Source organism: Centrocercus urophasianus, unplaced genomic scaffold, assembly GCF_019232065.1.
Source record: "Centrocercus urophasianus isolate 14NV4802_14NV808 unplaced genomic scaffold, USGS_Curo_1.0 seq_23, whole genome shotgun sequence".
NCBI classification, from domain to species: Eukaryota; Metazoa; Chordata; class Aves; order Galliformes; family Phasianidae; genus Centrocercus; species Centrocercus urophasianus.
Genome location: NW_024884789.1, coordinates 3,221,172 through 3,244,347, shown reverse-complemented (window position 1 = coordinate 3,244,347; position 23,176 = coordinate 3,221,172). Strand labels below are relative to the sequence as shown.

General features: G+C 42.6%; 1 protein-coding gene across 1 annotated transcript in view; it reads right to left on the bottom strand.

Moving 5' to 3' along the window:
- Nucleotides 1–8,059: 8,059 nt before the first annotated feature.
- The window catches only part of IGF1R (insulin like growth factor 1 receptor), a 124,362-nt gene continuing 109,245 nt past the window's right edge, over nucleotides 8,060–23,176 (bottom strand). The window contains exons 16-21 of the mRNA XM_042824520.1: nucleotides 22,568–22,797; nucleotides 22,171–22,281; nucleotides 21,025–21,184; nucleotides 18,669–18,798; nucleotides 14,344–14,478; nucleotides 8,060–8,950 (exon numbers count right to left, since the gene is read on the bottom strand). Coding sequence (XP_042680454.1) covers nucleotides 8,584–8,950; nucleotides 14,344–14,478; nucleotides 18,669–18,798; nucleotides 21,025–21,184; nucleotides 22,171–22,281; nucleotides 22,568–22,797 — 1,133 coding nt within the window. The 3' untranslated portion in view covers nucleotides 8,060–8,583. The remainder of the gene's footprint in view (nucleotides 8,951–14,343; nucleotides 14,479–18,668; nucleotides 18,799–21,024; nucleotides 21,185–22,170; nucleotides 22,282–22,567; nucleotides 22,798–23,176) is intronic.

Sequence of the window (23,176 nt, the reverse complement as noted above, 5' to 3'; positions counted from 1 at the left end):
CTGTTCAAGTGCAGTGACACAGGTTCATCTAACACAAGCTGCCCATATATAAACTTTAAATATGAGGGAAAAATAAAACACAGGTAGAGATCCTGTTATTTTGAAGGTTTTTTTCAGTTTCTCTTTGAGACCTGCTGTACATGCCGGCTTTCACAGACAAAACAGCCTACAGATCTGGGGTGATTAATATAAAAAAAGCTGGAACCTGGCAGACACTGTAAAGCTCTTTGAGTTTCAACTGGCTGAAAACACCCTTTCCCCAAATTCTCAGCATATGTCCCAGAGGAAAACACTGCTGTCCTTCCACAAAGCACAGCACAAAGACAACAGCCTTTCAGTACAATGGGTCATGCTATGCAGGGATTTGTACATCAAAATCAACAAGCCAACTTGTCCCAAGAAAGGCGAGCAGTGAAGCTCCGCGCAGTGGAATGTCATGGCACATTATCTTTCTTACAAAACAGGAACCAAATGAGATCCCAACTTATAAAGCTTGGGATCAGACACTGACAGATCACTTCTGAGCTTCTCCCCTGCCAAGCCAGGCTCCTCGGTGTCTCAGACATGGCTACATACAGAAGCACTGCTCTATTAAGGCTGGGCAAGACAGAGGTTTACAGTGTGTCCTCTTTAGCTCACAGGGAATGTCAATGCACACAGTTTTACTTGTACCATGACAGACAATTATGACATAAAACCAGCAAGTATTTTTCAAAAACAATCACCGGAACAGAAGAGCAGCATCTTGACGTGGACACCTGGGATTTTTCTAAGGGAAAAGAAAGCTCATTGCTCTAGTGTTGTGTCAGTAAAAAGGACATGAGACAAGGATAGCCTAATGGCACAGACACCTGAACAAGCTCTGGGCCACCACTGTGCCTCAGTCAAGACTTTTATGACAAGACTCAGAGAAATTGTAAATGCCAAGATAATGCTAGCTTTCTTGTCGCTATTTTTCTAACAACATTTGCAGAAAACTGATAACTTTGTACTGGATGGCTGAATGCCTCATGTATGCATTGCTGTAACAGCAAACGAAAGGATTTCCTTCAAATAAATAAAGAAAAAGACTTTCCTCATTCAAATGAATCAAGTCCTGCTGACAAATGGTCCAAAGGTTAGTGTCACTGGATTACAATACTTCTGACTTCAACACGGCATAATGGCAGCACTGACCTCTACGAAGATCGTTTTCAGAGTTGCTCAACTAAATGCAGCCAGAAGTGCAGAAGAAAAAGTCTTGAGTCTTCTGAGCTGCACTTGCTTTGCAATGAAGAACAACAAATTCAAAAGCAGACAAATGCATACAGAATTCTTTTATTTAACTTAAATCAGGTAGTACTGAAACTACTAGAAAAAAGCAGAGTAAGAGAAACTAATGGAGCCTTAGCTTCAGCCATTCAAAATAGACAAAGTTTCTTCTTTTCATAATGTAAAGAATCCCGAGTATATCGCAATAACAGGAATAAATTCTTACAACAGAATATACAAAAACATTTTGAATTTTTTTTTTTTATCTACTGATTCATTTTAATATAAACACAGGAATTTCTTTAGGAATAATTTATACACAGCAAGTCTTTTTTATGTAATAAATTGGCCATGTTATTGTTGAATTTTCTCTTAAAAAAATCTAAACAAGAAAACTCAGAAAATGTCGTATTTGCAACTGCATCCATTCCTTAGCACTTTCTAGTTTTGTTTTTGTCCCAGAGGTAGACAAACTCTGGCCAATCCTTTCATCTCAAACCTCACTGGTTTAGAAAACAGAAGAGCTGATCGTTAAATAGCATCTAAATCATCGTAACGCTTCAGAAATGCAGTTAGTCAGACTTCAGGGGGAAACAGGGATCTTCAGTATTCTTAAATAAAAATAAATAGGGACCCTGCTTTGCTTATTTCAACAAAGCTTCAAATGGTAATGCTTCAGCATCTTTAGAGGCTGCATACAAACTTTTAAAGTGATAAGAAATACGCAAATAGTTCTTCAATTGTAATTACAAAAACTGCCTTCCCGCTTTCTCTTATGCAGTCATTTCCTTCAAACCACCTGGCACCCATAAAACAGGTACTGAACAGCACAAGTGAGACTGTGTAGCAGCAAAACCCATTCTGTTTTCCCAACCAGTGAGGTTCTTGCAATCCGTTAAGTTCACTGCACTAGACAGCAAAGTGAAATGACCAGTTAAGATGATCCCACCCCAACTAGAGGGCTCTGGAAGACCAGGATGCTGAAGATACAGAACATTTCCTCAACTTCTTTACTCGTTCTCTATGTACTGAGACACAAAGCTTGGGCAGGTAGTGGGAGAGGGATGAGCCTTGAATTGGACGAGTTAGCGATCCTTTTTGGCATATTGTAAAGCTAGCTAGTAAACTGGTACCATCAAAGAAAACCGATCTCATACAGACACACGCACACACAGACAGAAAAAGTGCCCTTAAATTATATTTTAGGCATTAATAAACTACAAACACTTTATAAAATTATTCTATGTACTTACAAAATGCAATGAAACATTTAATTAGTTCTTGTAAACCAGATCTTCGTCAACTGACTACCCGTAATCTACTGGACTTAAAGCCCTATTGAAAATGCTAATGGATTACTAATCAACAGAACGCGCACAAAAAAGGTGGACACGCACGCATACGCACGCACACAACTGGTGATGATCTGGTACTTGCAAAACAGACCAACAGAAGGTTGAGGCTGACTCATACAGACCAATGCCACAACCACTGAACTCCTGTTACGAGTTTACCGCTTCAGCTGGAAAGTCTGGTTTATTTACAAGCACCGATGATCAGAATGGTGACACCTGAGCTCTGCTGCTGCCCCACGCACACCAAGCTCAGGAAACAACTATAAGCTTCTGCCAAGCCCTGTGTCTTCGTAAACATCCTTTTCCATATCTTTTGTTTTCAGATGTCTCCATATAAGCACTTCTCAGTTCTGATTTACCTGGCTGCACTCCGTAACAGAGACTGCTTACTGCCTCTGAGCAGCCAGTTTCCTCAACTGAGGCAACCTTTATGCCCTCCTGCCTATTTACAGTTCTGTATCTTCAGCACCTCTGGCCACTACTGTTATTTTCTACACACCATTCTTAAATTCTTGTCTGCACAACTACTCATGGGTTAAGTTGCAATATCTGGCTTTTATCACTGGTTAGTAAGGAGTGGACCCCTTGCACCTTCCTCCGCTGTTGTTTAGCCCAGTGATTAAATACACCGTTGACAAACAAAATAAGAACAACAGGAAACAAGTGTTACTTGCACTAGTGGAATGAATAGGATTTAAATACATATATATCTATATTACAGACATACACACGCGGATATCTATGTCCATATAGATATATACTTATGGAGTTACACCAACAACAGGAGTGTTGTTCGCTTAGACTCAGATTGTACGGAACAACCCTCGGCAGTTCCCAGAGGACCTGACAGCGGTTCCGCCTGGTGACCAGTCGGTCCTGGGCAAACTGGGCTTCACTTGTTTTTAAAGACCAACAGGAGCATCAGTGCGAACATCTCTAGAATCATACATCACTTAGAACCAGCTTTAAAGAACAGAGGCGTCACGCTGAGAAAGACCTGGTGAACACAGGCTGGCCTCGAACTTCCAATCACGCTTGGCTTCTGTGTCCAACTCATCTCTCGCTCAAAAGCGCTTCTTAGTACCAAGCAGCTGACACTTCTGTGCTTACACAGGAGCCACCTTCCTTTGCAACCAAACCACCTTCCGTGCCACTGAGAAGCTTTTAAATGTGAGGCAGGTGAGAACAATGGCCCGAGTGCTGAAATCAAAGCCTGCCCCTGCAGTGATGCCAGCTTGTTATTCTACTGCATCAAAACAGCTTGGTAATGTTTGTCAAAACGCTGGGTTTGGGGGCTGGGTGGGCTTTTGTTTTTAATTTGTAAGGAAACTGGATTACTTGAACTTTATTCAAACACAGTCGAAGTTCTGAATAAATTTACCATACCAGACAAGCCAGTGGTCTCAGGAAAGAACAACATTACAAACCATATTATGACTCTATCAAGCCAACATTAATTCTCAGTTGTTCACATGCATAAACAACTTGATTTACTGTCCAAGGGAAGTCTGCATGAAAAGCCCATGTGAATAAAGCTATTCAAAATGCACAAAACACAACAAAAAACGCTATGGAAACAAACAGAACAAAAAAGTAATTAAGCCTGAATTGCAAACACAGAACACAATGGTATCATGAAGGTGGTTTGGTCCAGGAGAGCTGACTGTCATCACACGTGCGTACTTTTAGTCCCGTCACTGTTTTCTATTGAAGTGCTTTTTGAAATGTCTATCACAATGGGTGCTACGTCATTAGTGTTTCTTCCTAACACATTTTTAAACCACCTACATCAAATTATAAAAACCAATAACTTGGACAGTTTTAACAAAACCCTCCTAGCCAGCTGAAAGATCTGAGGATCTCCAGTTGTGGTAATCAATATGTGCAAGTGAGGGGAACAGTCACTGCACCAAAAGGTCACTGGAAGCTTCAAAGAAATGGAAAGACAAAAAGGACACGGTAACAACTTTAAATTTGCTGCTTTTTCAGGGTCTGAGAGAAACGATCCCTCCAAAGACAAGCCCTGCAGTACTCAACCACAGCACTGTATATTCAAGAGGCCGCGTGCAATTCGAAGTAGCCAAGCATCGCATTATTCAGATACCACAACCAACACCTGCACGAACAGCTGCCTGAGCTGGAAAAAGAGAAACATTATACATCATGTTGATGGCAAGCCTGTGTTAGTCCTGTGTGCTTGTAAACCAGTTACACGCTGTCAGAGGGCAGTTAAAATTTGATGGCTGGTCCATCAGAATCCACAGTTATGAAGCATATAAACGGGGGATGAAAGGGAAACTGACTTTACTGGCACATCAAAAAATTCAATTCTATGTTAGTTTTGAAAACAAAAACAAAACAATAAGATAAAATAAAATAAAATAAAAAAATCAGTGCTCTCATTGAACAGAAGCAGCAAAGATCCAAAGCTGTAAACTCGACGTGGTATTATCATCAGGCAGCCTGCAGCAGGTTTGTCACTGTGTTGGTCAAAAACAAAAAAAAGCAACACTGTGCTACGTGAGCCAAATGGGTGCTGGTTCAGCCAAATGTCTTTTTGGTGCTTGTGGCATCTGAGGAAAATTTGCCAGGAATGACTTAGGCCAAACGGACCACTCTCCTTATTCTAGCAATTCTTCTGGACCTTCAAACACTGTAAACAATTCATTTCTGTAGCAAATTTGATCGAAACTCGTCAGACTGAAAAGTTCTCGTTTCAGGTCAGATCTCCAGCCCTCTGAACACGCAGCAGCCCTGCTGCTGACCTGAGCACTGCCACGACGGCCCGCTAAAAAGCCTTCGTGTTTCCTTAATGAACGACCACCTCCTGTCAGGCAACTCTCGGATTTTCCTCACAATACCAGATTGGAACTGAAAAGGCAAAACTCCTTGGAATTGAGGCAAAGATTCTGAAGTGACCCTTTGTGATGAGCGGTGACTGTTCCCCTCCGGAACCTAGAGCATGTGGTTTATGGAGTGAGAGGTTACCAGTATCGACGGCATTTATTGGCTGCTGAGAAATGTGAGATGTATTTTTTTTATATACACACATATAAAAAAATAAGAGTGAGGTAGATAAATGTTTGAAAAAAATCAAAAACTGTCCCCCTGTCATACTCAAAAACCCTTATCTCAGTATTTAAATTTATTATGGGGCATCTCTACAGTGATTTAAACTGATATCACAAAAATAAATAAAAAATCCTACATAGAATACCTTCTTAATTAACTTTTTTGTCTTTTTCATTTTTAAAAGGGAAAAATAACTATGGGACAGAGGCAAGAGAAGATAATGGGACCTAAACTACACAAGCAAAAAGCACTACAAACTTTTAAAAATCTCCAGTCAAAACTAGCAATCAGTATATTTTAAGTCTTTGTTCTTACTCAAAGGTTTTAAACATTTCCATCCCAGAACCACCTCTTCACTGCCATCAGTTGGCTGGATCAGTGCTAAACAAAGGCTAAGATGCTGTAACTAAGATGAGCAACTGCTACGTCTCCTTGGTTGTAGGCTTTATGATGGCCCCCTCCTTCCCTTTTCACCAAGGCTTCTGCAACTGAACAAACAAGCTCACTCATTTTCTTTTGTTCTGAGGTTTGGTCTATGACTTAAGCAACAGGCTTGGACTTGAACAGGTTTCCATAGCTGCCAACACTTAACTGTTTGCTAGCCGAGCCGCTGGCTCCAGCTACATGCTTTCCACCCTACCCCACGGAAATGGCGTGCTGTTGATTTGGGTGTTTTTAGTTCTGTTTACCTTGGGGTGCAAAATGCAGCCCACTGCGTCCTCCAGGAGGACCTCCTCATCGGGAAGGCAAAGAGCTGGGGCTGGAGCCAGGTGTTCAACGGCCACCCAAAAAGTGCCCTGTGCCGCCAGCCACGATTCATACGGCTCTTCTTCAAGGGGTGGCAGAGTTCAAATAGTCGTTTTCAAAATCAGTGACCCAAAAGCCTGGCGTCTGCTGTTGTACCCAACAAACAAAAAGAGTGTGTGTGTGCACGTGTGTGTCTGTGTGGGAGTGTTGTGGGGATGGGTGGGGGGTGTGTGCCACAATCTAAACAAGCAGGGAGGGAAGGAGGAGCAGGACCCTTGTACAACAATGAACATAAACACTGAACAAGAATGTACTAAATATTTAACCTTTTTTTCTGACCTGAGTTTGTATCATGCCTTGCACTGTAACAGACTCGCATGCTGTCTGGGCAGAGGTTCGTGGGAAGGAAGGAAAACTGGGTCTGAAAAACACCACACCGCTGCTGGAGCGCTCGGTGTGGGGCGTCCCTTCTTTCTCCATGTCCTCCTCAAAAGCCCTGTGACCCACACAGCCAAGATGTTGTAAAACAACTAATGGGAAAAAAAAAAAAAAAAAAAAGAAAAAGAGGAGGAAATGCATTTATAAAAAGGCATTAAACAGTTCATGGCAAATCATATGAAAGGTATCAGTTACTGGGAAGGAAGAAGTAAGAGTTACACACTATAGTACAAAGCATAAGAAAATTTGTTGAAGTGGGAGGGAAGGGAAGGAGGGCAGACCTGAAGGTTTTCATAGATTAAATCCACAAAGATAAAGAACAAAAAAAATAGCAGCTTTTTTCTGTACAGACATATAGATGAGTATCTGAACCGTAAAAAAGTTATAAAAGTGACACAAAAGACAATGTGTATGCAAATGATCCATGGTCTAACATAGAACTGCAAGACCCTTCGAGAAGTCTTAATCATAAAGAGAAAAGGTCAACAAAGCATTATATACTTGAATCCGGTTACTGCTTTTTTTTTTTTGTCTTCTCCAATTTTTGTTTTATTGGTGCTTTTTTCCCTGCAAGCCTGTGGAGGAAGGCAGGCTGCAACGATGGAGATCTCTGCCGCTTTTGTCATGGTTCTCACATCTCATTTTTGGCGTGCGGTTGACTTTTTTGTACCAAATGCACGTGTTGGTTTAGCTCACCACTGCCAGTTTTGTCCAGAATTCATCGGGATGGGCACGGGGTGGAGGGAGGGCTGTTTCTTTACTCCATCCCTGTTATCTTCTCCATCACAAGAAAAAAAAAAAATTATCACATTTTATCCAGTTTTGAAAAAAAGAACCTAAACAATTTTTTTTTTTTCCTTTTAATACCAGTGTATGATTGAATAGAATGTATTGGTCAGGATCTCTCTTAAACAGAGCAGTTGATTACTGTGCTCCTTCCATGCCTAAAAAAAATCCAAAAAAAAAAAAAAAAGTTCTTTTTTTATTTTTTGGCAAAATTTGGCAGCGTTGAAAATGGTAACAACCTTGGACGAATGATGGCCCTTTTTTATTCTTTTACACGTTTCTAAAAAGTTTAAAGAGCAACATTAAAAATCCAGTCTTTCAATTTTTTTTTTGGTTTTTTTTTTTTTTTTTGGTTTTTTTTTGTTTTTTTTTTTTGTTTGTTTTGTGTTGTTTTTTTTTTTTCTGTTTCTTTTTTTCCTGTTTTTTCTTTTTTTCTTTTTTCTTTTTTTTTTAAATAAAGACCTACAGTGTTAGGCAGGTGCTTGCAGGGGAGCAGGAGCCACCTGGCCTGCGATATCTTTGATCTGATAAAAGTGCCGTACGGTTGAACTTGCACGCAGATATGTTTCCCATTATGAAGCAAAGACAGACAGAAAGAAAGAGATAGGGAGGGAGGGGAGAGAGAGAGAGAGAGACATCAAATCTCAAGTTTTCTGTTGCTATTAAGTGTTAACATTAGAGTTTTAAAAGGCCAACTGTGTGCCCCATGAATGGAGTCCTTTACCGAAACAAACATCTGCTTGCATATTGAAAAAAGAAAAAAACCAATAACTTGTTTACTGAAAAAAAGGGTTCTCCCAAGTGCAGCTATGGCAGTTCTGAAGATCCACTGAGGTACAGTAGGGCTTTTGAATATATTGTAGTTTTCTTTCTTTCTTCCCCCAATACACGCGTTTTCCCGTGTTCTGTTTCTGTCAGATTCTGGGTCTAAGGATCAGCAGGCCGAAGACTGGGGCAGCGGCAAGGCCCGCTCGTTCTTGCGTCCCCCGTTCATGTGTGCGTACGGCTGTCTCTCCTCAAAGCTGGCCCTAAGTACCACCACCCCCGGGCCGTTCTCGGCTTTGTGTCCTGAGTGCTTGTCAGTGGGTTGGAGGGTAGAGGAGGGATCTAAAGGAATGCTCTCCATGTTCTCAGTCTCCAGGTCAAGCTCCTCTGTGTCCGGAGGCTTGTTCTCTTCGCTGTAGAAGAAGGAGACCTCTCTGAACGCCGGATCCAGCTCGTCCTTAATGCTGCTGATGATTTCCAGGAAGGAGGGCCTCATCTTCGGGTTGTACTGCCAGCACATGCGCATCAGTTCAAACCTGGACGGGAAACACACAGCAAATCCATTCAGTGAGGTGTTTTACAAGCCCTGCCTGGAGTGCGACCGGCCGTGACTGAATCAGATCGAGCGTCTCAGAAAGTCGCTTAACAAAGATGGGAGACGAAGTGACAGGACTTTTACAGGCTGACATCCCTGGGACACACACTGACCTGCTTTCCAACCGCTGATTGACTTCTACGGCTCCGATCTAAACCTTCTCAACCCCCTTTCCACACACGCCTGCTCATAAAGCAGTCCTGCGACACCTGACATCCAGCACTATTCTGTATTCTTATTCCCATGTGGCACGTCCCTGGTTCTCCTGCAAAGCATCCTCTACTTACCCAGACACCTGATAGCACCTCTCAGACCATCTTTTCAAATAAATCAGTTCTTACTCTACCAACAGTGTTTTGAAAAAAAAAAAAAAATAGAATAAGAAATACAAGGTAAAAAAAAAATAATAATAAAATAAAGCTTTTTTTTCTTTGGAAGAAGAAAATTCTTTAAAACTGCAATATCCAAAAGGCATTTGCAAATCTCAAAAACATTCTCTAACCTTTTATTTTAAAATTACGTTTTTTCATTTACGTCCTGGGAAGCATAATGCTTTGAGGAGCCTGAGATCACCTGTTCAAGCACATCAATAAACAGACCTGTACAACGTCCCACGCTGGCGAAACAAAAACACAAAACAAATCAGTAATATGTAAATCATTTTCTTAGCTTGCACAGGTGTTTTTCCTTTACAGATGGTCAAAAGTAAGCAAGAAATTCCATGTTATGCTTCACTCTGCACTGCCTTTGGCCCTCACAGCGGGTCACCAGGTCTCTGCATCAGCATGCGGATTTTTTTTCTTTTTCATTAAAAAAGACAAAGCCAAATAAACAAGAACACACTCTTTTTTGGGATAGCTCCCAAGTCTGTCACAGACTGAGGCCCTACTTTCTGAAGGGTCGCTGCCCTGGAGTAAGCCTTGCAACATGGCTGTCACCGTGCTGGAGCCCTGCTCCATGCCTGCTGCACCAATGCACAGCCCTGGCCTGAAACACAACCAAAACAAAGCAGTCCCTCCCTCTCAGCTCTTTGCGGGGAAATGCCGTTCCCAGCCGACCAGAACCAGCAAAACCGGGGAAGGCTGCTGTGTTTGGGATGCAAACACTGCTGAGAGCACTTCAACCAAAACAAAAGTGATCTTAATTGAAGTACATTTGAATGCACAAATATTACAGCGAGAGCTTGGCTGGCACAACGCCGTGTGAACAGAAGCCAACCACCTGAGCACGGCCCTGTGACACCCAAAAGAAGCTGGCAAAACCGGCTGTGCTGTGCGAGCACCCCGCTCCTCAAGGCCGGATGGCAGCAGGCACGTAGACACAAAACACTGCTCAACTATCGCTTGTTTTCGAGTCTTTAAGAGGCTTTCATAGCGAAAGTGAAGCCAAACTATAAAACTGTATTACACCCTCACCCACAGCCGAGGAGGAAAGCTTGAGACATAAATATATAAAATCCATTTCTGTTACTTCATTGCTGTTTCCTTTCCAGCTGACTGCTGAGTCCCTGAATAGCAGCCTCGGCTGGAGCCAAGAACACTGGATATTCACTGGCACTTCGCCCTGAGGCCTAAGGGCAATGCTAAGGAGATACCACAAGCAGTGGAGTAATGCATGTGACATCAGCACAAACAAGGACATGTGATGTTTCTTTTAATCCATTCCAGATTTAAAAAGCCTACAGAGTTCCCATAAAAGGATATTTCTTTTCTTTTTAACTCTGTGGGCTCTAAGACCTTGTTTACATTATCTTAAAAAAAACTCTCCAGCAGACAATGGAAGACTTTGCAGGCTGCTAATACAACCCAAGTACTTCTATCGAGTGTGTTTCTGGCTGGTGGCAAGTGAGCCTGAGGAAGCTGGAGGCATTAGACTGGGGAATAACCAGTGCCACCCTAACGCATCTTTTGCTCAAAGAACACTGCAGAAGTGCGGTTACTTCTTGCACTGAGACATTAAAAAATATATATATATGGAAAATTACTATAGAAGTTGCATTCCATTTGAGTGTGCACTTGTGCTTTGCATCAGACGTGATTTGATAGAGAAAAGAGCAGTGAGCTCTCCTGCCCTGCTGCTGCTGCACGCTGGTGTCACCTCTGAGAGCAGACCCTCAAACCAAGTGAGTGCCAGGAACAAAGGAAAAATCAGTACTACGTAAACAGTCTAGCCATCTACACGTGGGGGAAGCAAGTCTTACTTCAAAAGCAGCGTGGAATTCCAGCCTACACAATTTCTAAAAGCCCCATGGGAACGCACTGTCTGAGAGCCTCAGCTGTAATCTTCTTGCAACGCAGCCATCACCTGACAAATGCTGCCTAACAATGGTAGTACATAAAAACTTTCCTTATTACACAGGAAGAGGAGAAAAACAGCAAAGCTTCTCCTGGCACCATCTTATTGAACCATCTGTCTTACTGCATGGTTCTGTCTGTAAAATCATGCAAACTATGCCAAGAGGGTGTAGCATAAACAGAGCTGAGTCTTGTTTCACCCTGTGCAAGAGTGAAAAGCCTGCAGAAATACCATCTTCTTTGTGCTCAGCCCCTTCCCAGTGATTTACCATTTCTCTGACCCACAAGACAACTGTGCCATAAAATCCACCTTTGCACAACCATCTGATACATCCACGCTGCAGAACAGAACCCCTCCAGTTCTTCAAGTGTCCTTGGTCTCTGATCTGCTGGGAAAGCTGATGGCTCTCTGCTAGCAGGGGTTAGCAAAGCACAGCCACTAACAAGCATTACAGGCATTGCAGTCTTAGGAGAGATGGAACGGCCAAGACCGCTTGCACCACGTAGCATTCACACAGGGGGCAACAAGAGGCCCTTACAAGAACTGCTGTGCTGTGGCAGGAGTGTGCACGGCTGTGTCAACACTCACATCATCTGCACGGTTAAAAATAGTCGGTTCGGTGTCAGTTGCAGAGAGATTCTTCTATTCTCATCCACGCTTCCCCACAGCAGAACACCTACTCCACCTGTTCTGGACATTTTTGTGTGTCAGTATATTTCTCCATCTCTTCAGAAAGGTAAACTTGTTTTCCACATTAGATACCATCCTCCCATTATTACATTTTAGTTGCTCGCCCGTCAAAGCAATTTAAATAAAAAATACATGTGCAGTCATCTCCTACCACCACGTGTGCTCCTAGCTCCACTTCTGGTTTGCTGAGCATCACAGAAGTATGCTGACTTGCCTACAACAGGCAGGCTTTGCTTTCTGGGCATCTTGAGTTAATGCTGTGAGCTAATAGTAAGTACCACAGAACAGTCAGTATCTAGCACAGAGAATACATGCTTGCAACTCTGCCACAAGCATCTTTCTGTAGGTTCAATAATAATGTCCCACACTGAGGTGTGGGTAAACAGACAGCTGGAGGGAGAGAAGCAACTCTGCCCCTAGGGCAGCTCCCTGCCTACCAGCAGTAACAGTGAGCTATGATTGCATCAGTTGCTGAGGGCCAAACAGCACCTACACCCAACCTGGGGCCAATAGGACAGACAATGGGAAAAGCAGCGCAAGTGTGCAAAAAACCCCAGGCACTACAGTACATAGAATAGGTTCTTCGGATGCCCAATACGTGGAGAAAAGGTAAAGATTACTTTTGGAGCTCCCTACTGCTATTCTCTTAGCAACCTCGTTGAATTTCAGCAGGCTCGAGAGACTGTCCTAATACAAAGACAAAATAAGCTCAAAGGAAGCTACAGCAAGTCACAATACACTTCTAAGGCCAATGCATTCAATTTCTTTCAGCACCTGGACAAAGTTAGGATCTTTTTTTCACAGCTCTACTGACGAAATAAGAGAGACATCACTAATCTGGATAACTGGATGTGCCTTAGTTCTGCTTCTTGTTCCAATGGAGAGAAGTTAAAATGAAAGGAAGGTATTTTCATTCTGCCCCTCTGCCATGTCCACCTAGTTTTGATGGCCATTAACAGCCATCAGTTGTGAGCAGCTTCATTTAAAATCGGCACAAAAAAGGTTTTTGCTGGTTTACAGCAATGCAAGGACACGTTGGTTACCCTGCAAGCAGACCTGGTGAAAGCAGTGCCCACGAGCACAGAATTAGTCTCAAGAAATAAGGCGAGTAGACGATGGGCTGCAGCAGTGAGAGCTTCTTTTCGCCCTGCCCATACCACACATGCCCCAGGTAAATGTGGAATTTCTGAGGCTGAAACTCTTGTCAAGTTTGCTCTCACTGCAGAGCTCATTTTTCCCTGCTGACTCGGGGAGCACAGCAGCCTTACCCAGAGCCCCTCACAGCCCCGTTCCGCCCCATCCCTGCCTCCATTACACTGTGCTCACCATGTGAAACAATCTCCGGTCGATCCGCCTGCCAGAAATTCTCCACAGCATCGTGGAAAGGAAAGAATGTGAAACTGAGGAATCACATGGCACTACACCTCCCCTTGCACATACACCCACCCCCCTCAAACAACAAAAACAACGCTGCCTGTCATCTGAAACCAGAGCCAGCCGGCCAGCCAAAAAAGCTCTTTTCCTAAGAATCTCAAGCAGCTGAGGCCCTTAAGTGATTGTATCCCTTCTGCGGGCCTCCAACAAATTTCAATAAGTGCAAGACGCAGTATTTCCTTCCCAAAAGCCAGTTTGGGAAGTATATCAAAGTAATAAAGTCTGAACAACTGAAACTGCTGCACACCAAAGCCAGCAGAAGTATTTCAGCAATGTAAAGCTAAAAACCGAAGCCTGCTGTGCTGCATGCTGCTCGGCCGTGAGGCTTTGTGCGGGCTTGAGGGGGACACAAAGGTTTTTCTGCGTGCCTCTTTCTGTGCTCAGAGGGCAGGAAACTGTTGGCTGGGCAGACTTGTTTACCTAAATGCAACGAGCAGCGACCGACATGGAAGATCCAAAGCTGCTTCAGACACAGGAACGAAGGATTCATTTATCTGTACACCGAACTGAAAACTTGCATTGCATAGAGTTTGAGCACAGTATAGCTAAGCTCTTTTTTCTCCTAATCCCCAACAGACTTCCTTGGAGCAGAAGAGACAAGATACAGGTACAACATTTTCCACTGCAGCAGATGACGCTGAGCTGTTATTAAATGTAAATTTAGTTAGGAACACAGAGATTGGGTGTTGCTTCCTTATGAAAGAGCCCAATGTGAGATTCTGCCCACAAGCAAAGGTGTTTGATGGTAACTCTAATTACTACAAAACAGAAAATTGACAGAGACTGTTCAAGCAGCATCTTGCATTGCAGTCACATCTTAATAGCCTCTCCTGTGGCAGACAGGGCAGGAGCAGGCACAAAGGGATCATGAAGAATAAGCTGAGCACTGAGACAATGGTAACTGCAGACACTTACAGCATATCAGGGCAGTTGTCTGGCTTTTCCAGCAGACCTCCCTCCATCACAAAGCGGAGCACTTGCTCATTGGTCATGCCTTGGTACGGCTGCTCCGCTAATGTTGCAATCTCCCAAAGTACAACACCAAAAGACCTGGAAAACAAAAGAACTTTAGAAAGCCAAGCAATGTTTACAAGGATATTTTTCTTTGATGACGCTGAGCAGGTCGGTTTCTGGGGGAGCTTCCTTTTACAAACAAATCTCTTAATTTTCACACCGTAACTTACAGGTGAGAGCTGATCACCATTATTCAGTAGTCCAACACTGCTTGTTTATAACGGTTCTGCAAAGGTCGATCAGTAAGAAAAGCCATCACAGGCTCCTTGCACTGACCAGAAGCCTCCTAATTCAGAGGACAGCTAAGCTGGGCGCTTGTCTGGACGATCTGCACAAACCTCATTTCCCTCTTCCACAGCTCTGAGTTCAGATTCAAGGCACCCTGGGAGGTAGGAAGAACAGCAGAGAGGGAAAGATGCAGGTAAGGGAAGAAGGAAAAAGAATACTGCTCCTATCAACCTCCTGTGCAGGTTGGAGAGCTGCTGGAGAGATGGTTTTTTAAAGAACAACCAACCAGTCCCAAAGTGACAGAGACAGCAAGGGAAAAATTGCAACTCTGTGCATTAAAGAAATGAAACCCAAAGTCTACATGTGACATCTTTCAGGTACTGCTGATAGCAGCTGAGCTGACAATGAAGCAGAACTCTAAGCTTTCTTTCCAGTGCAAGCTGCTTTTTGTCAGAAATCGAGTCACACAAATTTCATTTCAAAGCTTCAATTTTTCCTTACCATTCCAGGCAGCAGAGAGCTAAACAGTAAATGCACCCACCACACCTGTATCTCAGCTGCCTCCCCTTTAGAAGCAAACCAACCAGGTTTGCTTCCGTTCCCCAGGCAGAAACTGAGCAATACTTCCCATTTGTCTCTCCGCTCTGATTTCCTCCACATTCTAAGTAAAAAATGCAAAGTAAGGATCAAGGCATTTGAAATACAGAAACAACTAACGGAAGTGATCTGTGAAAAAGGCTGAGAAGCAGCAGAAATGTTCTCCAGCTCCTTGAACAAAGGCTCTACACTTCGCTGCTTCAGCAGTACAGCTAAGTCCAACTAAGAAACCCAGCTACTCCTTTAGCAACATCCTGAAACAGAGCTCCTAGCTATTCCCAGCTAACTACAAAGGACAGTAGAAGCGAAAAACAAGAAGTTGGTCTAATAAGACAAACTGATTACTGGTGAATAAACACAATTATGTAACTGGATAGTTCAGATGTAAATATCGACACTTTCTAAAAATACCCCAATTTAAAATTAGTTTATTGAGCAGACAGATCAAATTGTCTGCCCTGCATTGAACAGTCATCTACTTTTAGAGCTGCTGCGCAATGAACAAATCTAGCTGCTGTCTTGTCTTCTGCGGCTAAAATGCTGAGTCAGGTTTAGAGACAGAAGCGCAGCTCCAACAGGACGCTGCTGTGCAACCAGGGGTCCAGCACTATTAGCTGGTCATGGAACAGAGGTTTTTACCTTTCTGTTATACACTGGATCTGAAGTGGCTTGTAACTGAAGCCAGAAGCCACAGACAGACCTGCAGCTGTTAGCCTTTCAGGGGAGGGAGGAACAGCGGGTCAGTTCAGCACCTTGGTGGCTTTGAAGCTGCTTTGATCGCTGCAGGAATAAGGAGAGCAAGTTCTGCACACCTCCTAGCCACATCACCATAACAAGTACACTTACACTGCTCCTTCAAGGCAACCACTATCTCAGGAAGAATGCAAGATGCTGAAGACCTATTTACAAAAGCACACCCTCATCCTGAACAGTATTACACTCATTTTAAAACGTTCTCCTACACAACAAGTGTTCTTTCCAACTACAACAACAACACTCTTGTCTAATTACCTCATTCTTCAGCCTGGAAAGCAACAAAAGAATGAATTGCCAAAATAAAGCTCCACCCTTAAAAACCTCCAGACACTTGTGCAGTTTGCCATTTCACCTTACAGCTTATAAATCTTGCACTCTGACCACTTGCAGTTTTGTCTTTTTGACATTTTGGCTCCTAAAACTGATCTCTAAGAACACGGAACCAGATGTCACAATTTCCTACCAAAGAGGCAGAAAAGAACTATCTACTTTTTTTTTTTTTTTTAATATATTGTTTGAAAAAAACCATGAATGGCCCCTCAAAAAGTCTTCATAAGCTCAGCAAGTTTTCATAAAGCAACTTCAACACAGGGACTCAGGTGATTATTCATGGGGATGAAGAGGCCTTCAAGGTACACAACTAAAAGTTACTGAGAAGCAAACTAGAAGGAAACACTGGAAATTTTTGATCTGAATTAAAAATTAAGACCATCTCTATCCATGGATATGTGGCAAATGCAAGCATTACACATTCTAAACCTCGTGTGAAACCAGCATCCCCACACGAGCTGAATTTTAGGAAAAAAATCACTTCACCATTCACAAACCACGCCAAGAGGAAACCGAAGTGCTGACGAGCTCTGTAGAGCTGCAGTCCAGCAGTTGATGCTTTCCTCCTTCTATGCTTATAACTACGGATCTGTCAGATCTGACTTTTCTCCCCTACGTTTTCCATCACTCCTGTCAGTGAGCTGCTTTCCTTTATGGGACATCTGCAGTAGTCTGGCTACAATACATTCCATGTCCCGCTACTAAAATGCAATACAGTTTGATCAGTCTTGCTTTGCACAAAGAACACTCTTTTGTTAGAACTCTAAGAGAACAACATACACTTCCTGCAACAACTGAAGCACAAATTCAGTACCGATGCTTGACTTTGCATCTCATCTGTTATGTTTGTGTGTTCTGGAATCCAAGTCCATTTTAAACAGAAACGCTACCTAGGAGTTGCAGGTGAATAGGAAAATTTGCATGAACAACAGCAATACATCAACAAAGCTGAACAGCTGATCTGCTACAGACATGAAACAAAGGCCGAAAATGAGGGTTGGACTTGGAAGTTCCTGTTTGGTGGTTAGAAGAGGCAGATCTGCCAGCTCTTCACTCTAAGCTAAATTCACTTGTAAATCTGGGGATTTTTCTAGTGATGTATTTCAGATCTGTCTGCTTTGTGAAGCCATTACAAGTCCCAGAATTGTTTTACTACAGAGGAACTGCCAGAAGCGTGGTTCTGTTAGGTGAATGGCTGATGAGGGCTTCCCCTCCAACTCAAAGTGGATATTTTCATTGAATTCAAACTTTGAGGTTACTGGATACATAAGTTATTAGCCATATGGAGAAGGGAAAAAAAAAAAAAAAAAAAAAGCACAATAACTGAAGTAACATTCTGATACTGTGCTTTTCCACTTGTTTTTTGAAGTTGATGCCGTGGATCGCAGCCCACTGACTCCAAAATCCTCAAGCTGTTTAAAGAAAACGCAGTTTACTACTAAAATACCATTTCAACTGACTTTTAGGCACTTGGAGGCATTCAGCTGCCAATTCTGTAACAAATCAGCAGTAAAAACATCTTGTTAAGGAGGCAGAGAAACCATAAAAGTCTGAGTAGAGGCAGAGGTTTTGCCAGTACACATTCATCTTTTGCCAAGGCCTCTCTGTCTTTCTGCAAAAGCAGAAAGAAGCAGTGGGGGGGTGGGGGTGAGAGGGAGAGAGGAATGTTCCAGAGTATTATTTCTACTAAGAAGTTTATTTTGAAATTTCCTGAATGCCTCTATTAATAACTTCATAGATACAGCAACTAAGCAATGTGCTTTTAAAGAAAAACCTATTTCCGCATCTTGCGGTATATAAAACAAGCAAACAAAGCCCCAAATGGAGAAGAATGCACACGAGGGAGAGCTCCAAAGAAAAAAATTGGTAGTGTACACAAACCGTCTGCAGGAAAGTGGAGCTATTTACACAGAAGGTTTTGATAGAAAAGCAGGTCAGCACCATGAACCTTTCCATATTCTTGGCAACTTAGAATGCTTTTCTTGAAGGAGGGCAATTTGAAAAATGACAACTTGCTCTTCCAGGTGAAGGTAATGTTCTTCACTGCACAAGTGATTTTACAACTCACAGCAGGAATTAAGCTGCACCTCCAGCTTTGGAAATCCATTTAAGGCTCTGCCTCTGAGGGCAGAATAACCTCATGAGCCCTTGATTTTTGCAACAGAAACAACAGAAAGTAAAAAGCTTTGCAGTGGATAACCAGAGGATCTGAGGAGCCAGAAGAAGCAGGATACTTAATTAAATCCTGGAAAACAAGAGCAGAGACCAGAAAGAAGAGGGCTAAAACTGCTTTTTCAAACCCCCTTTTTTGTTACCAGACATCGGAGTGCGTCGTGAAGACTCCATCCTTCAGTGATTCCGGGGACATCCAGCGGACAGGCAGCAAACCTTTCCCTCCTTTCCGGTAATAATCTGTCTCGTAGATATCTCTTGTCATACCAAAATCTAGAAGGCACAAGTTTTGTTAGTCTGCATGATGAAACAACTAACATTTCAGCTTACTACAAGCCAATGTCATCAGCAGATGACCACAGTTTGGTACAAAGAATCTTCCACCTGTCAGCAGAGCCTTTACCTGCCTGCCTGGGCTGGCTGCCTTTTCTCCCAGCAAAACCAGCAGGCATTTTTACCACAGACATCAGCGGTCAGAGCTGGATCCAGATCAGCTCTGAATGATTTAAATAGATTATTAAGGAAAGTTCCACGGTTTATGTCCAAGCCTTGCAGTAAGTTATATCTTCTAACGTTCACATCCTTCACTAATCTGCTCAATAGTTCAGTGTTTTCTTTTTCTTTTTAAAGAATGCAAATAACTCTCTTATTACTTATCCTGTTTAAAGAATGCAAATATTTATTACTTATCCTACTGCCTTTAATTAAAGAATCTCACATTTTGAGAGAAGTGCTTCTCTCACTTTTTCCTTTCTCCAAAGCAAGTTTTCAGTTCCTACATAATATTCTACCTCAAATTCCACAGAGGATTAAGCTATTCACCTATGACTAATGCAGACCACTGTTAAAGCCACACTCCCAGTTACACGTGTCATGCCCTTAGCTGGAAATACGTAAGCACTTGCAAGGCTTGGCCTAACACCATCTGACTGGCACTCACTCCTTCCAGTTTTTTTCATGCCATCAGCTTGATGCACACAGCCTGGCTGGGCCTTCTACGAGCCTACTCACGTAAGCAACTTCACTTCCAAATATTAACAAACATTTAATAAATCACATGTGATTGAACTGCTTACTAAATTAAATGCTATCTGCTGAAACAGAAGGGCTCGGACAAAATTCAGTTTATCATTTTTTGTCTTGGAAATGTGGAGAGAAGAGAGAAATCCTCCAGCTTAATCAGTACTCACAGTCATTATTACAAGTCCATGGCTTGAATGAGAGACCATTGATCTTTCTCATTCCTTACCTGCTAGAGCTGCTGATACCCCAGTGATCCTAACTAACAGCCCCATCTGTGCAGCCATTCCATCACTCCCACACACCAGGCTGATCTTACCCCCCGTAGGAAGGAAAATTCTTCTAAGACACAATACAATGAGCATAGGACAGCACAACACAAAGCTCCTCCTTTGAGATCTAAGCAGTCTGATCTAGCGTGTTCCAGCCAAGATGTTCCCAGACTGTGTCCATATGAAGGGATTTTTAATACAGGCACATGAAAAAGAGCAGTGCAGCATATTTCATAAAATGCTTTTTGGGTAACCATGCACCATGTTAAAGGGAGGACAACACACCACCTTCAAATCGCAGAACTGTAAAACATGCTGGGGTAGGAACACTGAAATGGAAAGGATTTAAGGCTGACTTCCTCAAACCTGCAGAAAATGTACATAATTCCCCAAAGATCTCATTTCCTAATTAACTGACTCAAAATGAAATCATATTTTCTTTCTCCCAAATGACAGGATTACTTACACAAATTATCAGAATAGCTGAGTTAAGCTCAAAGAAAAAGAATTAGTTTCCTAGAGCAGAAGGCTGTTACCATACATGCTATTTTAATATGCACAACTTAAAAACAGCCAAAAGCTCAAAAATCACTCTCTGGAGGGAAGTCTGAAAAAACTCATCTGACACTGTTTTGAAGGAATGGTGAAGGGGGAAAATAAGTGGTGTTCTAACAGCAGAGCAGAGGAAAAGCCATTCTGTTGTCTGGAAAGCAGCACTCCAGTTCACACTGGAAAGCATCCAGCTGAAATCAAGCCTTACATTCCACATCTAATTCAGATATGCTTTAAAATAATCCTAAAATTGTTTTTCTTGAATCAATAAACAGGAGATAGAATTATTTCTGCGCGTTAACAGAAGAGCAAATGACACACAGTGGTAACTGTGCCATACACCCAGATGTCTGCAGCATCTGCACCTCAAATCGCTGCCTCACCCGCTCCTTTTAAGCCCACATGCTATGCTACTTCCTCAATGGAACAACAGCAAGGAGAGGTATTCCAAGAGTTTCAAATCAACGCTGACTGCTCACACGTCTTAAATCACAGCTAGCCTTCATATGAAACATAATTCATTCTGCAGAAACTAGAACTAAGCTCAACAAGATTTTAAAAACAGATTTAAAAAAAAACAACTAAAACACCCTCTAAGATGTTGATTTTTCAGGATTTTTCAGCTTTTCATTCCTGTAAACATCAAAAAACACACCTCCGATTTTCACTGTGAAATCTTCTGCCACCATGCAGTTCCTCGCCGCAAGATCTCTGTGAACAAATTTGTTGGCGTTGAGGTAAGCCATCCCATCAGCAATCTCTCCTGCCATTTGAATCATCTTCTTCAGAGTTGGAGGTGGTTGGCCAGGATTACTCTGAGCAGGATTAAGAAGACAAAACACGTAAGGGGAAAAGAAAAAAAAGAAAAAAACCTATTTCCATACCAAACTGCAACATACTTTTTAAAATGATGAGCACTGTAGCACCTGCTTAGAGGGAAAACTGGGCATAACAAACTGGTTTACAGGCAGAACACCCAAACAGCTCTTTTTTTTTAGCCATTGGCCATGCTATTATAGGAAATACAAACAAGAAAGACTTTTTAGTACAGCAGTGTTGTTTCTTACACCTGAAGAGCTTAAATAGTTTATTCAGCTTGGACATTTTCTGCATCCAATTGCTTCAGCTATTTGATATGTTCAGTGTTCTCCATTCATACCACATGTATTCTCTGTTGCACATAACCATATACCCATATTCTGTTCCTTTAAATTACTTGTGCCAGAAATTCTAGATTATTCCACCAATGGCAAAAGAAAACTGCTGGGTTCATTCTCTACAATGTCTACTATGTTTTCAACGTTCAGTATCATTTTTCAGACCCTACATCATAAGGGGCAATTTTAGCTGTTAGACAGATGGCCTACATGTTGAAGTACATTCGTGTATTAGCAAGCACACTGATTTTTTAAATAGGCCTTATTTGTAATTATTTTCCAGCAGAGGCAACAGGCAGGATATAGAACACGAAACAATTATCCTAACATGTATACTTCAACAAGCCAATCTTTTCAACGTCTTGACAAGAATTAGGTTAGACAAGAGATCTAATTCAAACGTGGAAAATCAGACTCAGTACCACAAGACAGAGCCTATTCCATACAGCACACTGGGCTATTTGCAGTAATTACCACATCAAAAAGAAGTGTTGCAGATCACACAGCAGCATGTTTTGTGCTTACAGCTTAAGGACAAGGGCAAGAAAGGCTAACTGCCTACTCCCTCTGACATGATGCCTTTTTGCTCAAGATGATTTTGAGCAAAGAAATAAATAAACAAAATCCAGCAAGTTGTGACTCACCTCTGTGTCTGGCCTCAATGATCTCAGATAACTTTTGAGGTCCCCACGTGTCATCAGCTCCATGATAACTAGGGTAGGCTGGCCCTGAGAAACAACACCTAGCAGGCGAACCTGGAAGAGGAAAAACAAACACTCAGCTCCAGATCCCATCAACTGAACTGCAGTAAGCATTTATTCATGTGATACGTAGCCCCAGACACCCACGAACCAGTGGGAAGCGTCCGGAGGCAGATTTATTTTCTCTCTGACTCCTGCTGAACAGCAATATTCTAACGCTGCCGAGTTGAAGCTAAAATCCAAGCACCTCTTCATCCAGTGAGGACATGCCCCAAACACCCTCCTGCCCTCAAAGCACCACAGCCATATCAGCCCACCTGGTTACACGTTCATGACTTACCACATGGTGACAATTGAACTCCTTCATCACCGAGGCCTCATTTAAGAACTCTATCCTCTCACGCATGCTTGCAGACTCATTGACTGTTTTGATGGCCACCCGGGTCTCCGGCTCATCCTTCACCACTCCCTTGGCTATTCCCTCATACACCATCCCAAAAGAGCCTTGCCCAAGCTCCCGGCACATGGTGATCTTCTCGCGGGGCACCTCCCATTCGTCTGGAACGTACACTAAGCAGAGAGAACATGCCATCACGTTCTGTTTTCCTAAACACCGGGGTCACTTCATGATATCAGTTGTCTGAACAATTTTACCGTAAGCAACGCTGGCCATAATGCTGAGCCCCTGAATGATGCATGCAAATATTCCACGGTCTTTCCCATACAGAGACAGGCAGATCATTTGCATACAAATACATCTTAAAAGGAATGTGTAGATGGATGCAAAGGGACTGGCAGAATGGGATAAAAATAAAGAACACAATGCGCACAACCAGGGTCATTCAGCTCCTGCTGCTGCTCAGGAGCAGCCAGCACAGGACCTGCCAAGGAGTTTATCTACAGCACAAGCAGCAAACCCCTCTGCAACAAGTGAAGTACAGGAGAATAA